Source organism: Carcharhinus amblyrhynchos, chromosome 5 (genome assembly GCF_965287045.1).
Source record: "Carcharhinus amblyrhynchos chromosome 5, sCarAmb.v2.hapA, whole genome shotgun sequence".
In the NCBI taxonomy this organism is placed as follows: Eukaryota; Metazoa; Chordata; class Chondrichthyes; order Carcharhiniformes; family Carcharhinidae; genus Carcharhinus; species Carcharhinus amblyrhynchos.
Genome location: NC_137328.1, coordinates 33,385,405 through 33,410,532, shown reverse-complemented (window position 1 = coordinate 33,410,532; position 25,128 = coordinate 33,385,405). Strand labels below are relative to the sequence as shown.

Below are 25,128 nucleotides of genomic sequence, written 5' to 3'. Positions count from 1 at the left end.
CTCACATGAGGACGGTCTCAACAGGGATCTTGGGTTCATGTCGCACTATCTGTAACCCCCGTGACTTGCCTGGGTTTGCAAAACCTCACTTACTGTACTGTCTGGAGACAATATACATCTCTTTAACCTATGCATAATGCTCTTTCCACTCACACTGTCAGCATCTTTAAGACTTGAATAGCAGATTAGGTGTAAAGACTCACATTCTAATCAGCAATCTGTAAACTGTCTGTGCTGTTATATGCTGTCTGAGACCAGAACTCTCCATTCATCTGACGAAGGGCAAACCCCGAAAGCTTGTGAGTTTACTAACAAATAAATTGGGTGGACTTAAACCTGGTGTTGTCAGACTTCTTACTGTGTTTACCCCAATCCAACGCCGGCATCTCCACATCATGACCTCCCCTGTTGCCAGTGAGGATACAAAGATTTCTCTCAAAGGCTCAGCAATTTCCTCCCTTACTACTTTCAGTTTTCTGGGGTATATCCATCAGATCCAGGGGCTTTTCTACTTTAATACTTCTTGAGAACTCCAGTACCACCTCCTTTTTGATCTCAACATGACTAATGTTGATCATTTCCATGTTTTGCCTTTGGAACTGCTGGTTGGAAAACTGTTTGCTATGGTGCCCAGATTCATAATATGCAACAGTGGCTGGCAATTCTCCATGGCAGGAGAGCAAAGTTAGAAAATTATCCCTTCAATGTCTTTGCCATTTACTTTAAAAGAGTCACCACTGCCTCTGAAATCAAAATTTTTAATAAAGATATTTTCTATAGTAAAATTAAGACATTGTAGCCACGTTTTCTTGTTGTGTCTTTCAAAAGCAAAAATAAGACATTTGATACCTTGTGAGTACAATACCGAAAAATCTCATGCTGAATTATGACGCAATTACATCCTGTTGTAGCAATAATGTTATTAGGTTTGCAGTATTGTACAGTGATTCGCTGATCATACAGTTCATTGATAGATGATGTGTTGAATTTTCAGTGATTTTGACAGTAGTTGATGGAGAGCACTAAGTTTTGCTGGAACATGATGTGAACCTAATTTTGGGGTCTTCGGCAGGACGGGAGACAGGGAGCCATTTGTATTCCAGACTTTGAGTGGGAGGGTCCAAATCCCAGCAATAATGATTTAGCAAATATCCAGCAGCTGTCTATTAAAAAAGAACATCCAACATATCAATCACACGAATAAAGAACTGACATAAAATAAAAAATAGATAAGACTGAATTTAAGCCCTCTCAGAGACTTTGTGCAATGGAAAGCACACACAGGAGTAAATTCATCAAATCACACTTTAACATAACTCTGGCTACAAATGGGGTAACTCCTCAAAGCGCTGTGGATTATGAATCAACTGAAGCTCAAAACTGAAGTCAACAGATGGGGGGTGGGTGGGGGCTTGAGGGCTGGTGGGTGTCAGTTTTGAAGCTACCTAGGTGTTAGATTACGTTTAATTTCTTCACCAGCACAGTACTGAATGAGTGTTGGACTACTGGAAAGCTATCTTTTTGATGAGAAGTTAAACCATAACCTGATTGAAAAGATTCCACGACAATATTTTGAAAAAGTACAGGAGAGATTTCCTGGTGTTGGAGCCAATAAGAACATAAGAAATAGGAGCAGGAGTAGGCCATCTAGCCCTTCGAGCCTGCCCCGCCATTCAATAAGATTATGGCTGATCTGTCGCTGCTCAGTTCCACTTTCCCGCCCTCTCCCCTAACCCTTAATCCCCTCTCTTATCAAAAACCCATCAACCCGCGTCTTAAAAATATTTAGCGAGGCAGCCTCCACCACTTCAACAGGCAGAGAATTCCAGAGATTCACCACCCTTTGAGTGAAGAAGTTCCTCCTCAACTCCGTTTTAAACCGCCCCCCTTTTATCTTGAGGCTGTGCCCCCTAGTCCTACTGTCTTTTTTGAGCAGGAAGAGTCTTTCCACCTCTATCCTATCCATCCCATTCATCATCTTATACGTCACAATGAGATCTCCCCTCATTCTTCTAAACTCTAATGAGTACAAGCCTAGTTTATTCAGCCTCTCCTCATAGCTCAACCCCCTCAACTCCGGTATCAGCCTAGTAAACCTCCTCTGCGCTCCCTCCAAGGCCAAAATATCTTTGCGCAGGTGCGGCGCCCAAAACTGCACACAGTACTCCAGCTGCGGCCTCACCAATGCCCTATACAGCTGCAGCAAGACCTCCCTACTTTTATATTCAATCCCCCTCGCTATGAAGGCCAGCATCCCATTCGCCTTCCTGACCACCTGCTGCACCTGCAAGCTGGGTTTTTGCGACTCATGCACAAGGATCTTTACCCTCAAACGCTATCACTAAATCAAATTATCTAGCCATCAGCTCTGTAGAAGAATCATGTGGATTCAAAACATTTACTCTGTTTCTCTATCCATAGATGCTGCCAGACCTGCTAAGTTTATCCAGCATTTTTGGTTTTTATTTCAGATTTCCAGCATCTGAATATTTTGCTTTTATCTGGCCATCTGATTGCCCTATGTAGGATCTTGTGCACCAATTGGTTGCTGTGATTTTTTACATTGCAACAGTGATTACGAGTATTCAATTTTGTTTATTTATTAGTCATAAGTAAGGCTTACATTAACACTGCAATGAAGTTACTGTGAAATTCCCCTAGTTGCCACAGTTTGGCGCTTGTCCGGGTCAACACACCTAACCAGCACATCTTTCAGGATGTGGGAGGAAACTGGAGCACCTGGAGGAAACACATGCAGACATGGGGTGAACGTGCAAACTCCACACATACAGTGACCCAAACTGAGAATCGAACCCAGTCTCTGGTGCTGTGAAGCAGCAGTGCTAATCACTGTGCTACCATGCTGCCCATCTTATTGAGGTTGGGAAAGAAATTATACATTGCAACCTCCTTCTCCTTTTCATTCTGTACATCCTTCAATTTGTTTCCTCCAAATTGTTTTGAGTCTGCATCCAGTTGCTGGCTCTGCCCATTGATTGCCACTGTGAAGCAATTGTTTTTTTTCCCCTCCTGCTGCTGGCAGTGCTTGGACATGACCCTCCATCCAGCAGTTTCTGCTCACCAGACCTTTGTTATGGGGGGCCTGCTGTGATTCATGAGGGGGAAATAATATCAGGTGAATGTGCCTGATAATATGTAAAAACATCCAAACAGGGATTCTTGTTACGTCATGGTATGAAGGGAAATAAACGGAATGGGAAATCCTGCTGACACAAATTGCATTTTGGGACTCCTGAGGGGTTTTCTGCTTCTGGAAAATGGGAGCAGAAAATCCCTCTGAGTCTGCAAAAGAATATAGAAAGGTTAAACGAGCAGGCAAAAAAATTGGCAGATGAAGTATACTGTAGGGAAATGTGAGATTGTTCACCTTGCAGTCTCTCTCCATTTAAAGAGTATTTTGTTTTCCTACTCTACCTGCCAGAGTACTACTGTAAAAAGTCTGACAACACCAGGTTTAAGTCCAGCCGATTTATTTGATAGTACACTCACTAGCTTTCGGGGTTAGTCCCGAAAGCTAGTGAGTGTACTATCAAATAAATCGGTTGGACTTAAACCTGGTGTTGTCAGACTTTTTACTGTGTTTATCCCAGTCCAACGCCGGCATATCCACATCAAGAGTACTGCTGTACAGAAGGACCTGGGTGTTGGTGTGCATGAATCACAAAATGTCAGCATCCAGACACAGCAAGTAATTAGGAACACAAATGGAATGTTGGCCTTTATACAAGGAGATGGAATGGGGAAAACTTGTTACAAGTGTAGAGGGCATTGATGAGACTGCACAAGCACTGCATGCAGTTTTGAATTCTTTATTTGAGGAGGGATATAATTGCTTTAGAAGCAGTTCCGAGAATATTCACTAGGTTGCCTGCTGGGTAGAATTTGTCTTCTGATGAAAAGTTAAGCAGGTTGTGCCTTAATCGGAGGTTATTTTATTGAAACGTAGCATAACACCGAGGGGGGCTTAACAGGGCAGATGCTGCAAGGATGTTTTCCCCTTGTGGGGAAATCTAGAATGAGGAGACATAATAGGGGGTCTCCCATTTGTGACAAAATGTGAAGTGATTTCTTCCGAGGATCATTATTCTATGGAATTCTTCTCACTGAGAACGTTGAAGGCTCAGTTAAACAGAGTTTTGATCTACAAGAGAGTCATGTTCTGGTCTAGGAAGGAAAGTGGAATTAAGGCCACAATCAGAACAGCTAGGATTTTGATAGATGGCAGAGCAGGCTTGCTGGGCCAAATGGTTTATCCCCGATCTTTACTAAATATTAATTCCATTAAGATGGTCATTCTCATTAGATTTTTGGTTTCCCATTATTTGTGCTTTTTTCGTCTTCTGGTGTGAACAGACACTTCTCTTATTCTCAAATATAATTTCTCCTGTCTCAGCCTCTAAGGGACCCCACTTCTACCAACTGCTTCCTTTTACATATTGTAAAAGCTTTTTACAATTTGTCCTCATATTTCTTGCTAGTTTGCTCTCATTTTGTTTTTCTCTTAATTTTTTCATCATCTTTTGCTGGTATCTAATCTCTTCCAATCCTCAAGTTCATTATTCTTAGCAACAATACTAGTTCCTTCTTTTCATCTAAATACCATCTTAATCTCTTTAGTTAGCTGGACCATTTTTTCCATGCAGCTTTCCTCAATTTTTGTTTGCCAATTGCCTGGGATCTGATTGGTTAGCTTTGCTCTCCTTCCTCAGTAGTGTAATATGCCGACTGCTTCTACCCACTGGTTGTCTCTTTCCAGCGACTGTTAAATCCTCCTACCTCAGCACTGAACAGCTACTGCCAGGACTCTCACTAGACCAGAATATCGATCACAATTCTTGTTTCATTCCCATAAAAATCTTTAATGAACAATTAGTCAAGGTGACAGCTCTCTGATGAAAAGAGTGCCCTTAAGATATTAATGATCATCTATATGTTGACTGCTCATTAAGCACACTAATTCCACTGTGAACCAGAACACTGTATTTCAGTGGGGTTCCATTTCTGTCATCCTTAGATCTGAAATATTTTAATTGTCATGAAACATTAATAGTCCATCTTCTGCTACGTGATTATCCTTCTGACCAGAAATCTCCATCCCCTTCGTAACCATAAATGTTAAAATTCTGTTTGCTTTACAAAATCAAAAAAAAATCACATACACATCGAAAAAATGAAACATGTGCTGAGAATTTCCACAGATGTTCTCTCCATCTGCTGTCTTAACTTTGATGGAAGATCAGCTGAACTCCTCCAGGGCTGATTTTGGCCACAGCAAGTGTGGCTGAAGAAAACCATACACTAGCTTCTTGCTGTGCACTTTTTGAAAAGAGCCTTTCACTAATTTATCACTTAATAACCATGGGTGGTCAATGGGCTTGAATTTGATCGTTACCACACCAGCATAAAAGGCAAAAATAATGCAGGAGGAGCTATCTAATCATTCCTGTGACATTCCAATATTCTCTGTCTGTAGCAGCAGAATTTCATGAAACGGTGAAGATAGAATTGGGGTTGGATGGGGTGGAAATAGGGATCATCACTTTCCCTGAGGACTCAGTTGAAAGGAACAAGCTACAAGAGTTTTGAACTCTTGTTGCTTTAGCAATAGTTCAATTATTGTACTACTGGTTACTTACTGACTGAGACTTCTGTGTAATTGTCGCAATTGTAAATAAATTCATCTTTTAGCTTTAACCTCAACAAAGTTTTCTAACAACAGGATATTTCTTGTCTTTTGGGAGCGAATGGGAGACTGTGGTCTACGCAGGTTACAGTGTATGGGTAGCTGTGACTGCTGGGGAATACATCATACCCTATTCACATTAAGCAAAATGTCCAAATTTCAGTTCACAAAAAATGCAACTTTTTTTAAAGAAATTCATTTTGCTGTGTTGAGAGAGCTCAGATTATACTAGTGCATTACTCCAATTTGGGTTGAGAAGGAAAAGGGAAAAATAACAACCAGAAAGGGAAAACAGAAAGCCAATAGTGAGCTATAAATGTCCTGAACAATATTGATCCTTCAATTCAGATCACTAAACCTGGTCATCTGAATTTATTTTTGTTTGTGACATTGCTGAACGCAAACTGACTGCTGTGTCTTTATATTGTAAAGTGGCTAACGTTTCATATAGGAAGTCTGTAATCAAAGAGTTAACCAGTAAAAAGCTGCAAAATGTGATCATCATAGGACAGAAATGTAGGTAGAATTCTATTTTTGAGCATGTGGCACCAGCCTTGAGTCAATGCTTCTGTTGAATTTAAAGCTGATGAAGCATAGCCAAATTAATATTCATCAGCTCAGGCAGATTAATTGTGGTATATTTCTGCAGTTGGCATTTTGCCTTTTTAATTAATTCAGTTGTAGTTCACATCTATTAGCATAAATTATGTCACATGTATAATGGTGCATTTATTTACATATATGTCAGTGGACCTCATGTGGCACTATTCAAAGACACTGGGCGAGATTACAATCTTTATTTCCTAGACACTAAATGTCATTGGCAGAGCGCAGAACGAAGACTCTAGTCAGGAGAACTGAAGGCCTGCTCCTGAACCGATGCCAATTTTGTGTCCACTAAACCAAACATAGGAAAATAAGGTGTGTTCTATTACTGGTGCTGAGTCCTCTCCAAACAGTTTTACTCAATACATCCCCATTCAGGTGAGAAAGTCTACTTCTGTGTGCCTTTGGCGACTTTACTGCTCCTTGCTATTCTCGGCCTGTTTCTATAAGAGGTCAGCTTTCATTTCTACTGCCAAGTATTAACAGCATTGGTAATGACCTCAAAATAGGGTCAGTGGCTTTACCACACTTCTAACACTAATAATGAGGCTGCCAACTAATTGAAACAAGCAATGGCATGGGAGATCCACAAGTATGTGTTCGTGCAATATATACATATATTTATACACATAAATGATAGAATTATTCATTTTAGATGGGATTTACTGTACAGCCCCCTGTATGTTTCGTGGCAGTGGAGGCAGCCTGCCATTGGCCGATGGCGGGATCTTCTGGTCCTTCCATTGTCAACGGGGTTTCCCATTAAATGCACCCTCACTGTTGGGAAACGCAAGGTAGGGGTGCGCCATCGACAGAACCAGAAGATCCCACCAGTATGAATGACCAGAAAATTCTGACCACTCTAACAGCATTGAAGAAGGTTTAGAACTATCCTCTTAGCCATATTCACCTGCCCTCTCCCTTTCCTCTTTTACATTTGGTTTATCAAATACTTATCTATTTCTCTTTTCTAAATATGTATTTGACTTGCAGCACAATTTCTGTCACTCCAAATGTTAGCCCCCAGATTAAAAAACTCCCCTAATCTAGGAGTGAAAACTACTTGAGTGTTTTTTTTTGCACACAATCTCTCTTGACTTTGGGGAATTTGAGACAATGGTGGGAACTCTACCATCTTGCCCGCCACGGAATGGGAATAGGTGAGGGTCCGATAACGGAAATCTCTGTTGACCGCGGTGGAAATTTCTGGTCTCGCCCAATATGTCAAAGGGTTGAGGAATTTGATAGATTAGATACATATAAATTATTTCCTCTGGTGGAGATTTCAGAACAGGAATATAACTTAAAATTAGAGCTAGGCCATTTAGGAGTGAAATTAGAAAACAATGGTTTGTCAAAAGAGGGATGGAAATCTGCAACTCAGCCCCCAGTAAATGGTTCTATGAAGAGACTGTGGATGCTGGGTCTATGAAATTTTCAGGTCTGAAATTGAATGTTGTCAGGATCTCAGAGGATCCTCTGGCCCTCTGGGTGCTCTGGTTTCCCTCCACAGTCCAAAAAACTTGCTTTCCAAGTGCATTGGCCATGCTAAATTCTCCTTCAGTGTACCCGAACAGGTGCCAGAGTATGGCGACTAGGGGATTTTCACAGTAATTTCATTGCAGTGTTAATGTAAGTTTACTTGTGACACTAATACATAAACTAAACTTTTAAAAAAATTGCTACAAAAGTGGGCTAACTGAGTTGAAGTACAGGCCAACCAGGGTCTAAATAAATGAAGGACAGATGCAAGGCTTTGAATGTCCTATTTCTTTTATATGTTCTTTAACTTATAGTGAAGAATAAAAATGACTTGAATTTTATTTTAGCAAATCCTATAATTATGAATGTTTGTTCCAGTTTTAATAGCACCTCAAGGAATTTGTTACAAAGTAGTAACTATAATTATGATAAAGAATTACTGAATGTGTCTTTAACATCCAAGTTATCAAGGAACATTTGTTGTGGAAAACATGGAATGGAATATTGTAACAGATCAGTGCAGGAGAAATGTGATATTTCTATATTTTTGCTGTCAGGGTATCTGGGTTAGGACATGGCTATTGTACATCACTGTCTAAAAACTCTCTTCTAACAATGCAGTTCCAACAAATTAGCGTGTCCAGGAATGATTTAAGATCCTGCAGGTTGACATAACTCAACTCAAGCTGGAAAGCAGTGTTGGAAATTGACTTGGTCATATTGTTAGAATGAGCGCATCAATCTTCAGAATTCTTGACCTTTGGAGCCAATTATCAGTTACCTTCCTTAACATAGTTAAAATATTTAAAATTAATAGCAGGATCAAGGGAGTAGTTGGTGTAAAAGGGAAGTGTTTTAAACATCAGTTTTTAAAGAAAATAAAGAATAGAGCTTTCTCTTCATGTTGGGCGTGCAGTCGGGAGATTTCCTGGCCCTACTCATACTCATGCCAACATATACCAACTCATGCTCCTACCCTCATCCCCTTGTCCCTTCATGCCAACCTAGCCTTTTAGCCATCGCCATGACCTGGCATACCAACCATTTGCCTCCACCCCTTCTACGCCAACTATTCTTGGATACTTCCTTGATAGCTGTGACATTTCCTTGATATTTCTTTGACAGCTTGTCAGTTCCAGTGATGTGTGGGTAATGCCTGAGTGGCATTTAATTTGGCAAGTCTTGCCAAAAAGAGGCAATGTAAGGCTCTAACGAGACCCCCGTCACCTCCATAAAATATCATCTTTGGATTGAGACTGCCACTTGTGTTGAGGGAATAAGCTTCAGTGCTGACTGACATGACAATAAAGTCATAGGGTAGTATTTTACTATTTTTTGTCTAAGTGCTGGGTGGACTTGAAACTGGGAGAGTTTCAGATCCTTCTTTTGAGTGTTTTTTTTAAGGCCCCCCCCATACACATTCTCTGCCTGCAAAATTCTGAGCAAGCCTGTTGCTTGCTACAGAAGCCTGTGGGTGGGGCTTAATGAGCCCAAAAGCCTGCAGAGGGAGGTAGTGCACATGCGTAGGCCTCTGATGCTGCACATGCTCATTAGCAGTAGTAGGGGTCTGACAGATGAAGAGAGCGCTGTTAGGTCCCTGCTAGTGCAGGCAGCCTGAAGCAGCTCTCCTCCACATCCCCACCACCCGCTCCCCTCCACCTCCCCTCCCCCGCCATGTAATTGCAAACTCCCTCTCCCTCCGATTGCTATAAAATGGCAACAGTCTCCCTTCCCCCCACCATTCCCTCTTTAGTCGTCCCCACAGGCCCCTCCCTGGCATTGCCTGGTGAGCACTGCCCAGGTGCCAAGGTGGCAGTGCCAGTTTGGCATTGCCCACTGCCCAAAAATAGTGGGAGTACAGCTACCACTAAAGTCAAACACTTGTCCCATATCTGTGAATGGTATGATATTTCGTGCACATCCAAATTTTATTTAAAGCTTGTAAAGGTTTCTGGTCTCCACTATCTTCTCAGGCAGTGCATTTCAGATTCTCCCCATCCTCCGATTTTTTGTTTTCAAATCCCCTGCCCCTCACTCTAAAACTATGCCCTCGTGATTGACCCCTGAACCAAGGGGAACAACTGCTTCCTATTTACCCTGTCCATATCCTTCAATTTTATACATCTCAATCATGACCCCTCTCAGCCTTCTCTGCTGTAAAGAAACCAATCCCAAGCCTATATCTCCTTATAGCTCAAATGCTCCATCTCCTCTTTGCCCTCTAGTGCAGTCACATCCTTCCTATCGTGAGGTGACCAGACCTGCACACAGTACTCCATCTGTGGTCTAACCAACATCTACACGGCTCCAACAAAACCTCCTTGCTCTTACTCTATGCCACAAGTGATAAAAGCAAGTATCCCATATACCTTCTTAACTACTGTAATTACCTGCTCGGCTGTCTTCAGGGATCTGTGACTAAGTATCCTAAATCTGTTTGTTCCTCTGAGTTTCCTAGTGTCATTCATTAACTACTCCCGTGCCTTGTTACTTCCAAACTACATCACCGCACACTTATCAGAGTTAACTAACATCTGCCACTGCTCTGCCTGTCTGACCAACCCATCTATATAATCGTGTAACCTATGACCTCCTTCACTATTAACGAGCCTACCAACCTTGGTGTCATCTGTTGCTTATCATTCCTCCCCATATTATCATCTATATCATAAACAAACACTAAAGGACCCAGCACTGAACCTTGTAGTATGCCCTGGATAACTGGTCTCCAGTCACTCAAACAGCCTTCTACCATCACCTTTTGCATTCTATTACTAAGTCAATTTCAGATCCATTTCACCAAATTTCCCTGAATTTCATAAGCTTCAACACTCTCAATCAGTTTCCCATGTTATAACTTATCAAAGGCTTTGCGAAAATCCATATAAACTACATCAACTGCACTTCCCTTATCCATAAACTTGATGCAATTTTCAAAAAATTCTATCAAATTTTGTTAAACATGACCTCCCTCTGACAGAGCCATGTTGCCTATCTGGCCAGCACGTCAGAAAAATCTTTACAGGCACCAGGAAGACACTACATAAAATTGGAAAGTTTGCAGAGGGTCTCCAGAAGTCACAATAACAGCGTCAATTCAGGTTTTGATAGAGAGTAAAGTAATATATTTTGGTATGGTATATAAGCAATGATCATTGTTTTATTATATAATTTCACAAAATATTGAAAGTAAAATTATAATCCAAATTCTTCTGTAGCAGTTTGAACTAAATCCTCAATCTAAAGGCATTTTTACAAAAACAATGTTTGTCCAGCTGACCTTCTGTATATTATTAAATAAAATAACCACCAGCCTTTTAATTTTAAAATGACAGCAGTGTCATTAGTTGCCTGGAATAGCATTACGTTTCCTTTTGATCTGGGCTTAACTTAAGATACTTCATACCAATTCCTTTATCTGTTCCAAAGTAAATCGTTATTGAGTATTCTTTTGTTGGCTACGTACAAGTTTTTGTGAAACTTGTGTAACTTGACAAAATTATACTGTTGCTGGTATGGGTGAAGCATTTATTGTTGTCTGCCATGGTTTAATTGGAAGTACTCTCGCCTCTGGGTCAGAAGGTTATGACTTCAAGGCCAATGCTCTTGTGTGGTAGTGAGCTGGTGTTCTGCTATCTTTTGAATGAAATATTAAACTCCTCAGGCAGATATCCCTTGAAATTATTCTGAGGAAAAGTAGGGGAGTTATCCTCCATGTTCAGGCCAGTGTTTATCCCTCAATCAGCATCACAAAATCAGATTATATGGTCATCATTACACTGCTGTTTATGGGAGCTTGCTGTGTACAAATTCACTGCTCTCTTCTCCACGTTATGACAGTGACTTAACTTCACAGAATTCAATTGGCTGTAAGGTACTTTGGAATGTCCTAAGGTCATGAAAGGTGACAATAAATGCAATTCTTTCTTTTCCATCCAAATTGCAATCTTCATTTATTGACCTTGTTTGTGATTTTATCTTCAAAGTCAAATATGGTTTATAAACATGAATCTCTTAGTTGAAATTCTGGGATTACCTTTGAGAAGACTATTGCCTTTTGAGTTTTTCGTTAGTTTCAAAATGGGCTTCACATTGAAGAAGAAACTGAGTACGTTGTAATACATGTTTTGAAATATGTCTTTTGCAGTAGTGGCACCAATATTGTTGTTTCAGTAGATATGTAGTGTGATCCCAAACTCTTCGTTCCTCTGACTTTGGCCCAGACATTTAAAATTATAGTCCACCCACTGCTCCAGTTGTTCTACCTCTGTCCTCATTCAAACTCTGGCTTCTAATTCTTGGCCCCTTTACTTTTCTATCCAAGTCTTGTGACCCATTCTCCTTGGAGGTGGCAGAGTTAACTAAAAAAGCAAAATACTGGGAATGCTGAAAATCTGAATAAAAACAGGAAATGCTGGAGATATTCAGATCTGGTGACATCTGTGGAGAGGGGAACAGAATTAGCATTTCAGATTAAGGTCCTTTCTTCAGGACAGTTCCCATCCCCAAAGATGTTGTCAGATCTGCTGAATATATCCAGCATTTTCTGTTTGGCATTCCCACCTACCCAAGTTTGATCAAGCAGATGCAGCACGGATTCGTGAAGGGGAAGTCGTGTTTGACGAATTTATTGGATTTCTATGAGGATGTGACTAGTGCGGTAGACAGAGGGGAACCGGTGGATGTGGTGTTTTTAGATTTCCAGAAGGCGTTTGATAAGGTGCCGCACGAAAGGTTGCTGCAAAAGGTTAGGGTGCATGGAGTTGGGGGTAAGGTGTTAGCGTGGATAGAGGATTGGCTGTCTAATAGGAAGCAGAGAGTTGGAATCAATGGGTGCTATTCTGGTTGGCGGTTGGTGACTAGTGGAGTGCCGCAGGGATCGGTGCTGGGGCCTCAACTATTTACCATTTACATAGATGATCTGGAGGAGGGGGCTGAGTGTAGGGTGACGAAATTTGCTGATGACACAAAGATGAGTGGAAAAGTAAATTGCGTGGAAGGTGCGGAAAGTCTGCAGAGAAATCTGGATAGGCTGAGTGAGTGGGCAAGGACCTGGCAGATGAAGTATAATGTTAGCAAGTGTGAGGTTATCCACTTTGGCAGAAATATTAGTAGGAGGGATTATTATTTAAAGGGCGAAAAGCTGCAGCATGCTACGGTGCAGAGGGACCTGGGGGCCCTTGTGCACGAATCGCAAAAACCCAGTCTGCAGCTGCAGCAGGTGATCAAGAAGGTGAATGGAATGCTGGCCTTTACAGCGAGGGGATAGAATATAAAAGTAGAGAGGTCTTGCTGCAACTGTACAGGGCGCTGGTGAGGCTGCAACTGGAGTACTGTGTGCAGTTTTGGTTGCCGCATTTGCAGAAGGATATATTGGCCTTGGAGGGAGTGCAGAGAAGGTTCACTAGGCTGATACCGGAGATGACGGGTTAGCCTATGAGGAGAAATTGAATAGACTGGGTCTGTACTCGTTGGAGTTTAGAAGGCTGAGGGGGAATCTTATAGAGACATATAAGATAATGATTCTCTGGATTCTAGGATTCTCTGGGAGGCAAGAGAAGTGATTGCAGAGCCTCTGGCTCTGATCTTCAGGTCGTCGTTGGCCTCTGGTATAGTACCGGAAGATTGGAGGTTAGCGAATGTTGTCCCATTGTTTAAGAAGGGGAACAGAGACTTCCCCGGGAATTATAGACCGGTGAGTCTCACTTCTGTTGTGGGCAAGGTTTTAGAAAAAATTATTAGGGATAGGATTTATAGTTATTTGGAGAGTAATGAATTGATTGGAGATAGTTGTTAGATATGTTGCCTGGTATGGAGGGGAGATCCTATGAGGAGAGGCTGAGGGATTTGGGGTTGTTTTCGCTGGAAAGAAGGTGGCTAAGAGGGGATCTTATTGAAACATATAAGATGATTAGAGGTTTAGATAGGGTGGATAGTGATAGCCTTTTTCCTCTGATGGAAAAATCTAGCACGAGGGGGCATGGCTTTAAACTAAGGGGGGGTAGTTATAGGACAGATGTCAGGGGTAGGTTCTTTACCCAGAGGGTGGTGAGGGATTGGAATGCCCTGCCTGCTGCAGTTGTAAATGCGCCTAGTTTGGGGGCGTTTAAGAGGTCTGTGGACAGGTTTATGGACGAAAAGGGATTGGTTTAGGTTAGTGGGTCATTGTTGTTGTTTTTTTTTAACTGGTTGGCGCAACATCGTGGGCCGAAGGGCCTGTTCTGCGCTGTAATGTTCTATGTTCTATAGTCAGCATGGTTTTATAGCGGGTAGATCGTGCCTTACTAACCTTATTGAGTTTTTTGAAGAAGTGACCAAAGAGGTGGATGGGGGTAAGGCAGTTGACGTGGTATATATGGATTTTAGTAAGGCGTTTGATAAGATTCACCATGGTAGGCTTCTGCAGAAAATGCAGATGTATGGGATTGAGGGTAATCTAGGAAATTGGATCAGGAATTGGCTAGCAGATAGGAGACAGAGGGTGGTGGTTGATGGTAAATATTCGTCATGGAGTTCGGTTACGAGTGGTGTGCCTCAGGGATCTGTTTTGGGGCCACTGCTGTTTGTAATTTTTATTAATGATCTGGATGAGGGTATAGTTGGGTGGATTAGTAAATTTGCTGATGACACCAAAGTCGGAGGTGTGGTAGATTGTGAGGAAGGGTGTCATAGTTTGCAGGAAGACTTGGACAGGTTGCAGAGCTGGGCCGAGAGGTGGCAGATGGAGTTTAATGCGGAGAAGTGTGAGGTAATTCACTTTGGTGGGAATAACAGATGTGTTGAGTATAGGGCTAACAGGAGGACTTTGAATAGTGTGGACGAGCAGAGGGATCTAGGTGTATGTGTACATAGATCCCTGAAAGTTGGGAATCAAGTAGATAGGGTTGTTAAGAAGGCATACGGTGTCTTGGCGTTTATTGGTAGGGGGATTGAATTTAGGAGTCGCAGCGTCATGTTGCAACTGTACACAACTCTGGTGCGGCCGCACTTGGAGTACTGTGTGCAGTTCTGGTCCCCACATTACAGGAAGGATGTGGAGGCTTTGGAGAGGGTGCAGAGGAGGTTTACCAGGATGTTGCCTGGTATGGAGGGGAGGTCCTGTGAGGAGAGACTGAGGGATTTGGGGTTGTTTTCGCTGAAAAGAAGGCGGCTAAGAGGGGATCTTATTGAAACATATAAGATGATTAGAGGTTTAGATAGGGTGGACAGTGATAGCCTTTTTCCTCGGATGGAGAAAGCTAGCACGAGGGGTCATGGCTTTAAATTAAGGGGTGGTAGTTATAGGACGGATGTCAGGGGTAGGTTCTTTACCTAGAGGGTGGTGAGGGATTGGAATGCCCTGCCTGCTGCGGTTGTAAATGCGCCTAGTTTGGGGGCGTTTAAGAGATCCGTGGATAGGTTTATGGACGAAAAGGGATTGGTTTAGGTTAGTGGGTCATTGTTTTTTAACTGGTCGGCGCAACATCGTGGGCCGAAGGGCGTGTTCTGCGCTGTAATGTTCTATGAAGGGGATAGAAAGGGTAGAGGTAGAGAAATTCTTCCCGCTTAGAAAGGATAGCAGAACTAGAGGGCACAGCCTCAAAATAAGGCGGGGGGGGGGGGGTGCAGTTTAGATCAGAGTTGAGGAGGAATTTCTTCACTCAAAGGATGGTGAGTCTCTGGAATTCTCTGCCCATTGAAGTGGTGGAAGCTACCTCACTGAATATATTTAAGTCACCGGTAGATAGGTTTCTGATAGATAAGGGAATTAAGGGTTATGGGGAGAAAGCGGGAAAGTGGAACTGATCCACTTCAGATCAGCCATGATCTTGTTGAATGGCGGGGCAGGCTCGAAGGGCTAGATGGCCTACTCCTGCTCCTATTTCTTATGTTATGTCTCTCGTGACACGTTGACAATTTAAATTTTATCCAGTGAGATTAATATTAATATCTTCATTACTACTTTTCCATCTGAGACCTGGAGCCCACACAAATGAGGGCACCTAGACTTAGAGAGAACAGCAAAAAAAATGAGTTTAAGGAAAAGGAACAGTAAAAGAGTCTCAGGAAAGGATCCGAAGGGAAGACAACAAAGAGATCAATCAGCAAAAACTGAGATCATAATGCTGGGGGAGAATGACAATGGAGAGAGCATAAGAATGACAAAAAGTAGGGTATGACATCAGGGAGAGAAATGTGCTGCGTAATGGATTATGGGGGAGAAAAAGGAGGACAATTTGAAAGAGAGATCCTCATACATCAGTGATAAAGATCCAAAAGAAAATTAACCAAGTGATTATTCAAAGCAAATCAGGTGAGGGATCCACAGACCAGGAATACAGAGGAGCACAGGGCCATATTTAAAATAATGATCCTGATTTGCACTTCACTATAATAGTAAATGCAATGATTTTATTTTTGGCAAATCTCAATGATCCTAATATCAAATAAATAATGGTATTCATCAAATCACTCAAAAATGTCTCACATTACTTTCATGTACATTGACTTCTATTGTGAAAGCAAAGAAACATATTACGTGGGTCATTCTGCTGTGCATAACTGTGGTTCAGATGGTTGAGACAGGGGATAATGAGTGAAATTGATGATTGAATGTAAATTTTCTTTCCATTTTGGCATCAATTCATGAGGTTAACTAAAAATAAAATCAATAACACATAACTCTCAGAATAGCCTGACATCACTTTTTTGGATAAGATTATTTGAGGGTGCAGGCTCCTTTTAGGGATTTCAGCATGAATAATGAAGTGCTCTCACATGACAGGACTGAGATGGCAACCTAGATTGTGTGATCATTTCCTCAAATGGACATAAATCCACATCCCACTGACTCACACGCAGCGAAAACTTAAGAAATTTATAAAAAACACTTAGAAATAATAATACTCAGGAGCAGATGATGGGGCTATGTAATGCAGGAAGGTTCATGTGTGTTAGTCCCTCTCTGCAGTTTAATGTAATTTTGAGTACCTTCAATATCATGTTGTTCAGATCAATACCAATGCAGTTTCTAGATCCATTTCCAAAACAGCACAGAAGTTTTTCTTGACCAGCATTTCTGCAAAATAAAATTATAAATATTTATATTTCTCCAGTTTTGTACAATTTAACTTAATTTTCAGTATAAAGTCAGCAATCCTTTTTTTAGATTGTCTGGGAGTCTCCAGAATCCAAAATTAATCCTATGCAGGAGAAAAATCATTCAGGCATTTAAAAAAATTGGAAATGGGGGAAAAAAGGCTTGACTTTAAGCATCAAGAATTGTTCAAAGTTTGTGTGCTTCCCAATTAATAGTGGAAAGCATTGCACCATTGACTTGTTCAGTGACCAATGACAGGAACATTGAGGTGAGTCATGTGATGAAACGTCCCAAAATACATCTAATCAGAATTTTACAACTTTATTTCAACAGCATGAACAGCAAAATCCATTTTGAACAGATTATATTCTCTGGGGAATATGGTGATAACTCGGACAGGGATGGTATTGAGATCTGCCATTTATAGTTCCTTAGTGGCTTTTGATCTCCATATTCGAAAAGCCAACATCTGCTTGTGTAGGCTAAGCTCTTTATCAGGAACTCAGATTAGTAAAGTTTACTCTATAACATCAGCCTTTAAGTGAAAATCATGTTCAGTTATATAATACCCGTCATGATGTGAGGATGTTCTGAAGTGCTTTACAGACAGTTAACTAATACTGCAATGTAGTCAGCGTGTTTTGAAAATCCTCACAATTTGCATTCATTTAACGTCTAATCTCAGACACACTATCTCAAACAGTAGCTCTCCCTCGGTGCTGCACTGACCTGTCAGTCAAATAATGTGCTCGTTTTTCAACAGAGTAGAACTTAGTCCACACCTCTGGGACAGAAGGTTGTGGTTTCTAAGTAACAGGAGTATTTCTAACCATTCACTCTCTTTTTTAAGTGTAGCTACTGTTGTAACGATAGCCAATATTCACGTAGCAAACTTACACATCATTAATGAAAATATGGCCAGATAATCTATTTTTTTTTAGGGTACTGGTTGAGGGATAAATGATGAAAGCTATGACACCAGGGAGACGCCTCTCAATGCCAAGGGCTCTTCTACATCCAGCTGGAAAGGCAGAGACAACTTTGATTCAATGCTTTGTTTGAAAGCAAGATACCAGTATTGCTAACCAGAATGAAAATGATTGCATGATTTCCCCCACCAACCATGCTTGGAGACCCTACAGCAGTGGCTATGATTGATTTTTGCACATTTAGAAGTTTGCTGGCAAAATCGTCCTATTATAAGCCAAGTGATGAAAATGATTGTTTTTGTTCTGAAGGTACAAAACATACTGACATACTGTCAACTGTAATCCAGGCAGGAAGATAACATGGGACAACTATGTCTTTGGTGTTATGCTGCAATTACACAATCATGAGATCTTCAAACCGTCTCCCACTCATCACAATAGTCAGTCTGATAAAGTATATTCGATCACAGCAACACACTACAAGATGCAGACCACACTTCAAGATGCAGAGGAAATTAAGGGGCCTGATTTCTGTATTTCCGACTAATAGGTGCTAATTGTATCCTGCTGTCTGGAATTTCAAATTAATTTACGGGAAGGAAGAGGATGATTAACCAATGGCTTACTCCAGCACTGCTTGATTGGGCTTTCAAACTGTCCTGTTTACTTCTCACAGAAAGGCTAATGATAGATGATGGGGCTGCTACTGTTTTTATACTGCTTGGATGATATGATCAGTCATTCATGTCACTTTCAGCAATTGCTGCTTCCACCTGGCACTCACTTGCTGCGATTACAAGTGATTGAACAACTTTCCTCTATGCTGTGACAGATTTCAGATGGCTGAGACAGAGGATAATGAGTGAAATTGATGATTGAATGTAAATTTTGTTTCCATTTTGGCACCAATCCATGAGGTTAACCAAAAATAAAATCAGGCAGTAACTCCTAACTCTCAACTTCCAAACTGAACTGCAGTTATCAATATTTCCCAATGAACCAGGAGAGAGCTTTCAATAAAGTACAAAATGAGGTGAGCTCACATTGTAGAGCAGGAAATAGCTTTTACACACCAAAGCAAAACTGCACAAACTAAGAAGCATAAATCTTTCACAGGACACTGGGACTCTGGCTTTGTCAATACTAGGACACAAACAATCTATAATAATATTTCAGGAACACTATTCAACTCAAAATATGCCCTCTACTAAAGAGCAGAAGATAGATGCAGGGACACAACTGAAAGACGTAATTAAAGTGGGAAGAGGCTTATATGTAGTACAAACAGCAACATACACCAGTTGGAGCAGGTTGTCAGTTTCTGTGCTGTAGATTTAATGGCTAGGAATTCCTGCGCCTATTTGCGTTAGGTGGGTTAGGCAGCAGGAATGGAAAATATCATGAAGGCCAAAGCCATGTTTCACAACAACAACAAACCAGGAAGTGATTATCCCCTCAACCTTCAGTGATGGGCCATGATTCCGGATGTTCTCAATTCTTTGGGAACATTACGTGCGCAGTAGGTAATGGGGAATCTGTGGATGTGGTGTATCTGGATTTCCAGAAAGCATTTGACAAGGTGCCTCACCAAAGCCTGCTTCATAAGATAAAGGTGCATGGTGTTACAGGTAATGCATTAGCATGGATAGAGGAATTGTTAACTAACAGAAAGCAAAGAGTGGGGGTAAATGGTGTTTTTCTGGTTGGCGATTAGTGGCTAGTGGTGTGCCTCAGGGATCAGTGTTTGGACCACAATTGTTTACAATTTACATAAATGATTTGGAGTTGGGGACCAAGTGTAGTGTGTCAAAATTTGCAGATAATACTAAGATGAGTGGCGGAGTAAAGTGTGCGGAGGACAAAATCTGCAAAGGGATATAGATAGTCTAAGTGAGTGAAGTGAGTGGGCAAGGGTACGGCAGATGGAGTACAATGTTGGTAAATGTGAACTCATCCATTTTGGTAGGAATAACAGCAAAATGGACTATTATTTAACTGATAAAAGTTGCAGCATGCTGCTCTGCAGAGGGACTTGGGTATCATTGTGCATGAATCACAAAAAGTTGATTTGCAGGGGCAGCAGGTAATTCAGAAGGTAAATTTTGTCCTTCATTGATAGAGGGATGGAGTTTAAAAACAGCGAGATTATGTTGCAGCTGTATAAGGTGCTGGTGAGGCCACACCTGGAGTACTGTGTACTTTGGTCTCCTTATTTGAGAAAGGATAAATTGGCACTGGAGGGGGTGCAGAGGAGATTCACTAGGTTGATTCTGGATTTGAGAGGGTTGGTTATTAGGTAAGACTGAGTAGACTGCGGCTATATTCATTGAAATTTAGAAGAATGAGGGGAGATCTTATAGAGACATATAAGATTATGAAGGGAATAGATAAGCTAGTTTCACTGGCAGGTGAAACTAGAACTAAAGGGCATAGCCTCAAAACAAGGGGGAGCAGATTTAGGACTGGATTGAGGAGGAACTTCTTCATCCAAAGATTGTGAATCTGTGGAATTCCCTGTCCAGTGAAGCAGCTGAGGCTATCTCATTGAATATTTTTAAGGCAAGGTTAAATAAGGTTTTGAACAGTAGAGGAATTATGGGTTATGGTGAGCAGGCAGGTAAGTGGAGTTGAATCCATGAGAAATCCTTATTGAATGGCGGAGCAGGCTCGAAGGGCCAGATGCTCTATACCTGCTTCTATTTCTTCTGTTCAATGATGCAAACCTCATAGCAATACATTAGCATATAATTACGATGCCCATACATTGGAATCACCTCCCCACACAGCTCAAAAATAATGTCAGAACTGGTCTCAGAAGGCATGCAGCTGGTGAGCAGTTCTGCTAGGGGAGCTTGGAAGTGAATACAGTGCTTGGTGGGTGGTTGGGGGGGGTGGGGTGGGGGGGGGGGGGGGTGGGGGGGGAGGATTCAGGGTAGTACTTGTTTAATGCCAAGGTAGTGCCAGCTAAATGGCAGGGTGTACACCTGGGTGAAGATCGTTTCCTGGTTTGCTAGCTGTGTACTGGGTTGGCCTTCAAAAATGGTACCCGGGTCATCACGTGTCTGATTGGATGGCAGGTGAGCAAACCAGAGGCTGCCCATCAGCAACGTCTTATGGAAGCTGTGACTTCAAGTTATTTCTAAGTCCCAGACTATATAGCAAAGAAAGTTGCCATTGGTGGCTTCAATGCCACCTTTCCCACCAGACACCAGCCTTTGCCAATATTGGAGAAAATCATGGCCAGTATGTGAATCTTAGTGCCCTCTCCCATGGCGAGTTTGGTATTGGGTGCGGAATTTAATCAGGCAGCTGGGTGCCAGGTGGGGTCCCCACTATTATCCAGTCAGTCCATGGTGAAAAGCCCAGGGTTCTGTGCTAACTGCAGCTCCTCACCCCACCACCAATGGCATTAACCTAGTGACAGACATTGGGTTTGCTATGCAGGAAGCATGACAAGCAAATCTATACTAGCTTGCAGACTCCAGTGGGTGAGGGAGGGGAGACAATGGGGCCTTCCCTCATTCAAAGGTACTTGTGTCTGATCTAGGGACCTGGCATTGAGAAGGGTTGGGTGCTCCCTCATGAGAGCCTGTGGCCTAGGATCCATCAACAACCCTATGCCTTAAGTGGATGTAGTACCAGCAGAAGCATTGCTCCTTGGTGGCACTATCATTCAATATAGCTGCTGACCGCTAATTGGTCAGTAGGTCTTGGCAGACAGGATTTCTGCCTCTGAAATCTTTGATTCCAGGAAGGTTTGCCTCGGTCCAGTTAAGTGCTGCAGTAGAACTTAATGCGGTGGGCCAGCTCCAAAAGAGGTAATGCTGGTTCTCCAACTGGCAGACAAGTCTCCCATCATCTGCATTAACTCCAGCCTTATATAATTCTACATGATTAAATGTAATGAAATAAATGTAAAGTTATTTTCTTTGACACAATGGGTCGGATATCCGTCTCCTCATGGAGGCATGAATTGACTCGCAAGATGTCTCATTTCTTCTACAAGAAAAGCAATTTCCATATACTTTCTGACTCCATGCCCCTTTGTGGCCTTTTTGCGGGTTCGGAGGGCCTTGAATGCAAAACAAACATACGCATCTCTTCTGAGGTCAGAGTCCCCATTGTGAGGACCACAGGAAAATTGTATTTCCTCCTGCACACTATTTTCATTGTGCTGTTGTGGGCCATCTTGCATAGTTTCTGACCACAGAGAAGTCTGCTGAGGAACATGGGAAAGCTGAGGAGTGACATGATTGAGATGTACAAAATTATGACGGCTAAAGATAGAGTAGACAGGAGGAACCCTTGGCAGAGAGTTCAAAAACCAAGGGTTCTAGATTCAAGCTAAGTGGCAGAAGGAATAAAGGGGACATGCAGAGGGTAGTGGGTATCTGGAATTCACTGCCCGAGTTGGTGGTGGAGACAGAGAACCTAAACTCTTTTTCTGTGGGGCTATGGGCTGCGTGAAGGAAGATGCGATTAGAATGAACACCTGGATGTCTTTGGTCAAGATGGGATGAATGGCCCCCTTCTGTGCTGTATAATTTCTATGGTTCTATGGAGTCAGCTAACATTCTGACAGGTAAGTGAAAAATGTTTTGACATCTACAAATGTTACTATTAGATGCTACATTTTAGCGTAGATGCTTTGGTTAATTAGAGGACTCGGTCTTTCACAAGTTATGTTGACTATTACATTGACTAGCATTGTTTAAGCATTGACATGTATTACAGTACTTTTTTTATTGGAGAAAAATTTAAACCCTCCTGTTTGTTACTGTGATGTAAATGCACAGACAGTTCTGACATTTAGAACTTTCAACAGCAAAGTTTTGTTATCAAAAATTCGAAGCAGGGAAGAAGCTGTTCTTGAGTCGGTTAGTACATGTCCTCAGACTATTGTACCTTTTGCCAGATGGAAGGTAGAAGAAAGCATGTCCAGGTTGCGTGGGGTCCTTGATTACACTGGCTGCTTTTCCAAGGCAGCGGGAAGTATAGTTAGAGTCAGTGGATGGAAAGCTGGTTTGCATGATGGGCTGGGCTTCATTCACGAGCCTTTGTAGTTTTTTGTGGTCTTGGATAGAGCAGGAGCCATACCAAGCTGTGATACAATTAGAAAGAATGCTTTCTATGGTGCATCTGTAAAGGTTGGTGAGAGTTGTAGCGGACATGCCAAATTTCCTCAGCCTCCTGAGAAAGGAGAGGCACTGGTGGGTTTTCCTAACTATAGCGCCGGCATGGAGGGAGAAGGACAGGTTGTTGGTGATCTGGACATCTAAAAAACTTGAGGCTCTTGACCATCTCCACTTTGTCTTCATTGATGTTGACAGGGGCATGTCCTCCAATACGCTTCCTGAAGTCAATGACTATCATCTTCTTTTTGTTGGCATGAGATTGTCATCACATCAGTTTCTCTACCTCATTCCTGTAATCTGTCTTATCATTGTTTGAGATCAGACCCACTACTGTGGTGTCATCAGCAAACTTGAAAATCAAGTTGGATGGGAATTTGGCTACATAATCATAGATGTTCAAGGAGCTGAGAACATAGCATTGTGGGGCATTAATGTTGAGGATGATCTTGGAGAAGGTGTTGTTGCTTATCCTTACTGATTGCAGTCTGTGGGTTAGGAGGTCTAAGATCCAATTGCAAAGGGAGGAGCCGAGTCCCTGGCCACGGAGTTTGGATATGAATTTTGTAGGAATAATTGTGTCGAAAGCTGAGTTGTAGACAATAAATAGGAGTCTGATATAGGTGTCTTTGTTGACTAGGTGTTCCAGGGTTGAGTGTGGGGCCAGAGAGATAGTGTCCACTATGGACCTGTTGTGGTGGCAGGCGAACTCTAGTGGATCCAGTCAATCTGGAAGGGTGGAATTGATTCGTGCCACGATTAATCTTTCAAAGTATTTCATGATGATGGATGTCAAGAGCCGCCGGATGGTAGTCATTTAGGCACACTGCCTTACTTTCTTTGGTACAGGGATGATGGTCATTTTCTTGAAGCAGATAGCAACCTCAGATCGGTATAAAGAGAGGTTAAAGATGTCTGCGAATACCCATCAGCTGGTGCACACAGGATCTGACTGCTTGTCCGGGTACTGCATCTGGGCCAGATGCTTTCCTTGGGTTGACTTTTGAGAAGGCTGCTCTGACGTCTGCGATGCTGACCTCAGATAGAGGTTCATCCGAGGCTTCTGGGATAGAAGGTGTGCTCTTGCTGACCTCTTGCTCAAGACAGGCATAGAATGCATTGAGCTCATTGATTTTACATGCCTTCATCTTGTAACCTGTTATGTCTTGCAAACCTTGCCATAGGCAGTGAGAGTCCATGTGACTAGCCTGGGACTCTAACTTGGCCCTGTGCTGTCTTTAGGCATCTCTGATAGATCTCCATGTGTCATATCTTGATTTCTTGTACAGGTCAGGGTCGCCTGACTTGAAGATTTCAGACCTGGACTTTTCAGCTAGCAGCGGATATCCCTGTTCATCCATGGTTTCCAGCTGGTTACTGACTCTTGTGCTAGTTGAAAATTTCTCAACTGGATAACTTCTTTGGCAGACAGTCTTCTACTCACTCACTAACGAATTCAGTTACTGTAGTGGCGTACTCGTTCAGGCTGGTCACTGAGTTTTTAAATATGGACCAGTCAGGCTGTTAGTTAATGTTTTGATAGCAGTAGCTATTATAAATATTTAGTTAAGTTTCAAAAACTATTAATGGTTTGAGCTCAGCAGGTGTCCTATTAATACAGCTGTTCAGGCAAATGATGAAGGTTTTAAAGAGGCTTTGATAACACAATCCATCTTTGATTTGGTTCCTGGCTACATGGTTATTTGTTAACACAACTTAATGGACATTTAAGAGATTTTTTTCTGCAGGAGTTATTTTCTTTGCAATGTCACTGAGTTTATGAATGAGTTTTATATTAGATTGTCACATGTTCAATTTTTTACATTTAAAATAATTCCCATTGCTATTACATGCGAGTGTACATAGTAGATAATGGATGAATGGTTATGGAAGATACATAGAGGAGCATTGCAGTGGGGTAAGGGAGGTTTAGGGGACTTTAAACAATGTTGGGAGCTAGACTGCTGTCACAGACTATTGAGATTAGCCTTCCATCAGCTCCATGGCTGGCAATGCAATAAATGTTACTTTATCCAGGAAGGCTGGTATTGAACCTTCTCCTGATTCCTTGCTCAAATGGAACAGGGCATGTGAACATTGAACCAGATCTCTACTCACCAGATTGGGCAGTGCAAGAGGCCTTGCCCCAGATAGGCAAGGGTTTCATTCACATGCAAATGTCAGCAGTGTGATCAT

General features: G+C 41.9%; 1 protein-coding gene across 10 annotated transcripts in view; it reads right to left on the bottom strand.

Moving 5' to 3' along the window:
• Positions 1–905: 905 nt before the first annotated feature.
• Positions 906–25,128, bottom strand: part of LOC145342945 (uncharacterized) — a 134,195-nt gene continuing 109,972 nt past the window's right edge. For all 10 annotated transcript variants that reach the window (XM_080188591.1, XM_080188590.1, XM_080188592.1 and 7 more), the window contains 2 exons: positions 16,763–16,850; positions 906–1,163 (listed from right to left, as the gene is read on the bottom strand). In XM_080188591.1, the coding sequence (XP_080044717.1) occupies positions 1,023–1,163; positions 16,763–16,850 (229 nt within the window). In that variant the 3' untranslated portion in view covers positions 906–1,022. The remainder of the gene's footprint in view (positions 1,164–16,762; positions 16,851–25,128) is intronic.